Raw genomic sequence first — 6599 nt, 5'->3', positions numbered from 1 at the left:
GAACTGCTGGTAATTATGGGAACATCCTGCAGTAAGTGGCGAAGACCAGGACCACAAGACAAATCAAAACCTTTTAAGGTAAGATATCTTTGTGTATGTTTCATCTTTAGATTTAGGCCATAAGCAATGACATTGGGCCACTGTGTGGAATCAAATAGCAATAAGTTCCTCCATGGCTCTATTATTTGGGTGCTAAATGTAAAATTAAAGTGTATAGCAAACGAAAAGTGTCAAGCATCAGAGTTTTTAATCAGGTTATGAAGGGCATTAGAAAGACTAATAGTTCTTGAAACAACACAATTCTCTGGTGCAAACACATTTTGAAAAAGCAGATCTGTGGAATGGGCATGCCCTTCCATCTATTTTTTTGTTGGCTGCTGGTTTTCAGCCTGTTTTCTTTAAATAGTGAACAGTAAAACCTAATTGGTCTTTCTAACAACCTTCCAGCTCCTTTGTTCTGCAATGTCCAACAACACTCTGAACACTGCCTACAATCATTCTGCAAACTCTACCAACCCCAGTGCGGTCCACATTCGTCCGCTATGGTACGAGTTCCCAATATGCGCCGTGGCCCCTTATGGCTACATTTTCTACTATGGAGTCAAGATGTTCAACCTGGCAGTAGGGACTCCGTGTAACATCTTGGTCATCTGGCAGATCATAACCAAGAAAAGCGACGCTTTCACATCTGACACCTTTATCCTCAATCTGGCCATACTGGACGCCTACTTCTGCCTCATGACGCCCGTCGACCTTGTCAATGGGTTATTGCTGAATGACAACGGCATCTGGTACTTTAAGCGATTGGCATATGGAATCAAAGACTTAGCGCCACTCTTTCTGGTGAGTTTTTCATTTGTTGCACTAGTGTATCAGATGTTTTCAAATAGTCTGATGTGCGAAGAAATCAGACCACTGGAGTGTTTTTTGTTTTGTTTTGTTGCTCTCCCAGTTCAATAAAAAGCTAAAGCTATAAAATTATTATTATCAATTTCGTTATTTTTCAAAGCACCATGAAACACAGTCTTTCTTCTTGTCTAACAACCCAGGTGTGTATTTGTCTGGACCGCTACATGGCTGTGGTCCAACCCGTGCTCTTCGCTGGCATCCGTGACAACAAAATCCGAATCGGGATTTCTGTGGTGGTGTGGGGCCTCATATTGGCTTACGCCCTGGTGAAGTGCATCCTGGGACGCATGCCTGTCGATGGCGTCTTCAGTGGCATCATCCTTTTTGCGTTTGCATTGATGATCTTTTGTAACATCTCCATCATCTGGGCCCTTCGGCACTCTGTGACGGGAAAAGAGGTGATGCACCCGGTGAAGAAGAGGGCCTTCAAGATGGTGCTGATTAACCTGGCCATCATCGTGGTCAACTACTTGCCACCCGTGGCGCTCATGCCCTTTGCGTCATACTACACGGCTGTGGCGTTTCAATGTCAGATCCGCGTCAGTGTGTACTCCATCATGGATCTGAGCTGCAGCATTGAGCCTCTGCTCTACATCACAAAGATGGAGCGTGTGGAAGGCACATGCTGTGGAAAGAGTGTCTGTGAGAAGCCGCTCGATGTCACCACATAACTGAACTTCTAGTCATAAATCCATCACAAAAGTTTTTCAGAGAAGACCGTGCATGCACTGTTATACTTTTATTTGAAGAATTTTGTCCTGTGTGATCCGGAGAGCCGGTAAGAGAACACCGTCAAAGCTCTTGAGCTGGTGGACAAACCTAGCTTTAGTTGAAATGTAACCTAATTACTATCTTTTTCACTAGCTGTTATGTGGTTGTAATTCTTACTCCATGCATATGATAATTAGTAAATAGTTGCTAAATAGTTGCAATATCCAGAAGAAATACATAATCGATTTTCAACAAACCACAATTTAGTAATTCCTTGAGTTAAAAGCAACTTTTTGGAAAACTGGAATAAGTTGCCTTATTATTATTGCAATTAGAGAATGGGCTTTAAAAAATATGAAAAGAAGTGATTTTTAAATTTTAAAGTCACTTAAAAGCCTATTTAGGCAGCTTTTAGCGGCGGTATCATCTGAATTTCAGGAGCGGGACCACTCCTCCTTCACGCCCCCTCTGGCCTGAGGCTATAAAACCCCCCCTTCTCCAATACCTGCTGTTCTCATTTTCATATTGTGATATTTATATGCTCATATTTTCACAATTGTAAAACCTTACTGTGGATGTAAGAGCCAAATTATGTAGATATTTTGCATCCACTTTATTGTGTAATGTTTTATTTGATTGTATTTGATGGTTGGGCCCCAGGAAGACTAGCAACCACTGTTGTGGAAGCTCATGGGGTTTACTTATAAACAAATAAACAAATAAACAGCATCCACCACAACCAGTTGTTTCTTATTCACACTTGTAGTTTGTGTTCTCATCTACTTATCCTCTGAAGGTTTATCGTAGTTATTGTTTGGAAACGATTGTGTTCTTTCATAAATCCTCATTTGCATTCAGTAGCAGAAGGCTAGTGTTTCAGGGGTTATATCGGCTAATGGGATAACAATTCAGCTATCCCAGGACTAGCTTATGAGCACCAAGGTAAGTGGAATTAAGAGGACCTACAGGTCTTTTATTATCATCACTTAGATTAGGCTTTGCCTCTAATGGAACTGTTGACATTTTAGTTTTATGTAGTTAAGCTGTCTTTGTGTCAGGAATTTAAATTCAGGCTAAATTCTGCTCCTCACATACAAGGACTTGAATCATCAGGCCCCATGTACGTCATAGTACCATATCCCCCCAATAGAGCACTTCACTCTTAGACTTCGTTCCAAAGGCGATAGAGGCTTCATCTAGCAGGCATCTCTCCAGTGGAACCAACCCCTAGCCTGGATTCAGGAGACACAGCCTCTCTACATTTAAGATCAGACTTTAAAACATACAGTTAGGGCTGTCCTGTCTCCATCTGCTCTCTACCCTTTCCCCTCACCCCCAGCTGCTCGAAGCTTATGGCTGCCCCTCCCTAAACCTGGTTATACTGGAGGTGTCTTTTCTGATAAAAAGGGAGTTTTTCCTTCCTACAGTTGCCAGGTGCACATAAAAGCGATCGTTAAAGAAGTAAAAGAAGCTGTTGGCTAGTGAGCACACCAGACAAGTAAATAAATTACTTTGAACCATGGAGATTACTCCTTGAAGACTTTAGCTAGCTCTCTGCTTTTTCCCCATTGCAACCAGCAGCAGAAACCCTCCTCATTAACTCTTGAACATCTTTTGGACCATTATAATGACAGCCAGGGGCACTGCCTGTATTACAGAGCACCGATTAAGCACTTTATTAATTAATTAATTAATTAATTAAGTCTTACAACAGAATCACACAGAGGGACCAATTAGTAGATGTGTAATGAGCGAGCACACAGATTATGCAAGCAAACGAACTAAACACATAACAATCGAATTATTCAGGAACATAAATAGCACAGTGTAATGATGCTATGACATAACTGAGCTTTCTGCTCTGTATTTCTGAGGTAAACTGTACATGTTTACTGGTTTTTGGCAGAGTACAAGTGTGCAATGACACTGATGTTTTAATCTTAACATTGTTGGATTTTAAAGAATGTATTTAATACGTGATTTAGAGTAATTTGTAAACTTTAATCAGATATTTGATGTCTGAATCAAATGTTTGTCTTGCAAAAAATGAACAGAGTCACTTAGAAGTACTTAGATAACCAGCTCGGGTGTAGTGATTGTGCAAAGAGAATGGTGATTATTTGGTAAAAACAGTATCAGAGTCAGAATCAAAGAGCATTACATTTGACTGATTTTAGTGTGCATTATCTTCAGACTCTCTAAGCTGGCTTCAGGCCCGTCTTCTGATGTCACATATCCCGGGTAAGTGGGGTAAAACTGGGGAGACGGTGGTTTATCTGGTTTATTTTCACCCGCCAACAATGGCGGCAGGAATAGTGGTATCAGCTTGGCATGAGCGTAGTCGATCTCAAAACCCTCAAAAATAAGCCCCACCCCCCAAGCGCCCAACCCATCCTCCAGGAGCCACGACACCTTCTTGGTGGCCAGCACCAGTCTCTCGTAATCTTCTTTTTCCAGTCTGAATATATCAGAGGTCAAAGGTCGGCGTGGGACTAACACAGTGAATCCAGGAGAGTTGGGGAATGGAGTGAGAAAAGCCACATGACCTTTGTCCTCCCACACGCGCCACTGCTGCTCCTCACCACGAACAATACGTGAGAACAGCGAAGGGTGAGCCGGATCGTCCCCGAGGAAGGTCAGATCAGGGGGGGCATCAGGCAGCGGCAGTTTGGCTCGAATCCTGGTCTGGATTTCAGTCAGGCTGGAGTCACTCCATCGTGGGGCAGTCCTGGAAGTGCAGTATCCCGGGTCATGGGCGTTGTGCTCTTCTTCCCCAGCCAGATGAGGGCGCCACTCTGCGTCCAGACCACACAGGGGGAGGATACGGATCTGTAGTGAAGACACGTGTGTTTGCTAACTGAAATTTACACGGAGGGAGCTGTCTACATGCGTTTACACGTGCTGTTAAAATGCATCATCAGCCTTTCAGATTGCTACTGGTTACACTTTACAGTGAACAGGTCCACCCAGTGTTCAGGCTCTCACCTGAGCAGGTCTATCTCTGTGGGGTCTGCTGACCAGCGCACACCTCCGAACTCCCAGCCTGTCACAAAGCAGCTCTGCCACAGCTCTCGCCCCAAGCAGCCAGGACAAGTACTCTGGCTCCCCCAGGTGGAAAATGCTGCCTCCTTGGGTCCCGGGGGTGCTGCTCTCCAGGATGACAGAGCCCGGGGTCCAGGGCCGAGGGTGAAGGTAGGCTACCAGCCCATCTGACTCCCAGATGACGTGACGCTGAAGAGCGGACGACATGCTGAGGAAAGGGAAGGAGAGAAATATGAATCAGCTCTTAGCTCTTCCCAATAGTCTAAGATGAATTTAGTGAAAACTGCTGTTTCTGACTACGCTACACATCTGACTCAGGCGCACGTGCTGGGTATTGGCGCACGTGACCTTTGTGAAATTTAGTCACTAAATTAAAACGCATGATTTTAATGGAGTCATCCTTTTAATAGCTTATGTTTAACTCTGTATCAGACAGCTGCATGCCATTTCTAAAATAAATAAACGAACAAACAAAAACCCGCTAAATTATTTCGTTAATGCAAATAAACGTTATGCCGATAGAAACCTTTGACTCAATTAAACACGTATGAATGTTGTCACTTGTGCTGAGATAAAAACATGTTCCTGGAATAAAACAACAGCTTTCAGAACAGAGTTTGGATTAACAGTCTGCCATTAACATGAATGTTTGCGTAACTTGAATCAACATACCTTCTAATAATAAGCCTTGTGAATAAAGTTGTAGTAAAGAAGGGCATGCGGACAACACCGACCTGCCTTCTTCTTCTTCTCCTCTAAGCTGGTTGTCAAAGTTCATGTAATAAGCACAAACAGCGACGAAAGCAGCGGCAGCATTTAGCCACATCAGTCAGACGTGCCGACGATATGAGACTGGGACACTTGAAACTAACTTTTACACAATAAAGAAAAACACAAGAACTAGAACTCATCCATTTTCAGCTCATGCCTCAAACTTCCGCTCAGCTGACAGGAGCCAGGAGCGGCTTCTTCTTCTTTCACCTCTCTTAGCAGTTTCCAACAAATCGGCACATTACCGCCACCCCCTGGAGACAGTTTGCAACAGCCCGTCTATCTGTGCCACCTGCTTCCTGACTCTTTCTGTAGTGCAGAGAGCACTTTTGTATGATGTCATTAAGATCCACATATACATATCTATATTTATCTTTTCTTCTTTGCTTTCTTTCAGCCCCATATTTCTAACAACGTAATATAATCAATGAATAAAGGGGTTAGATTATTATATGAAAAATAAATAAAGCCCTAAAGTGAATAAGCAATGTCCCAGCGCTGAAGTGCTGGACATTCTGTCTGCCATTTGTCCAGTTCAGGAGTGATACAGACACTGGCACCTATACTCAATTTAGAGGCATGACTGCAGGAGGAAGCCACACAGACAGCATGCAAACACAGGTGTAAGGACCTTCTTAATATGAGGTGACATCACTAATGACCACACCACTGTGCGATCTGAGAGAAATCAGTATTTCAGTATTATCAGTAATTAATATGTTTATGTGTAATTGAAGTGCATTTTCAGCATTTATTAAATAAAAAGTTGAAAAGTAAAAATGCTTTATCTGAGTTCAGCATCAATGCTAAAAGTGTGACTGAGACAAAAGTTCTTGCAATAGTAAATGTGCAGCTTTGGGGGGAATGCTGCAGATCACACTTTGGGGTTCATTTTTAGCCTGCAGTCTAGCAGTTTCACATCTCTGTCGGCCTCAGAGCTTTAACAGCAGCACTGTGTATTTTAATTAATTTTGTTGGTCAATAATAACAAAAAAAAAGCATGTATATGTTCTGATGCATCTTGTATGTAAAAATGAACAGAAAACTCTTTGCAGTGTTCTGGAACTTGCATACAGGGCTTGTTTGAGATGATTTAAGAATTCCACAAACATAAATTATACAAGGGAGAAAATGTATGTAAATTGATGTAAAACAAATCAACTGTA

At 42.5% G+C, this 6599-nt stretch overlaps 2 protein-coding genes across 3 annotated transcripts; one reads left to right on the top strand and one right to left on the bottom strand.

Moving 5' to 3' along the window:
- The first annotated feature begins 462 nt into the window (after nt 1-462).
- LOC102195175 (G-protein coupled receptor 4) lies at nt 463-1580 on the top strand. The gene is made up of 2 exons (XM_005749831.1): nt 463-843; nt 1050-1580. Exons 1-2 carry the CDS (start codon nt 463-465, stop codon nt 1578-1580), a joined length of 912 nt encoding a protein of 303 aa, XP_005749888.1.
- Nucleotides 1581-3467: 1887 nt separating this feature from the next.
- Nucleotides 3468-5697, bottom strand: LOC102214004 (uncharacterized). Of its 2 annotated transcripts, none has more exons than XM_005749810.1 (3): nt 5397-5697; nt 4606-4870; nt 3468-4449 (listed from the first exon to the last, which is right to left on the bottom strand). In XM_005749810.1, exons 1-3 carry the CDS (start codon nt 5486-5488, stop codon nt 3778-3780), a joined length of 1029 nt encoding a protein of 342 aa, XP_005749867.1. In that variant the 5' UTR covers nt 5489-5697; the 3' UTR covers nt 3468-3777. The 2 variants fall into 2 exon arrangements, with proteins under 2 accessions (XP_005749867.1, XP_005749868.1); XM_005749811.2 differs by having other exon boundaries at nt 5335-5696.
- Between the last annotated feature and the right edge of the window lie 902 nt (nt 5698-6599).

The sequence above is a fragment of the Pundamilia nyererei genome, unplaced genomic scaffold (assembly GCF_000239375.1).
Source record: "Pundamilia nyererei isolate P.nyererei 1_Seehausen unplaced genomic scaffold, PunNye1.0 scaffold00255, whole genome shotgun sequence".
In the NCBI taxonomy this organism is placed as follows: domain Eukaryota; kingdom Metazoa; phylum Chordata; class Actinopteri; order Cichliformes; family Cichlidae; genus Pundamilia; species Pundamilia nyererei.
This window is presented reverse-complemented; position numbering and strand designations above follow the sequence as displayed.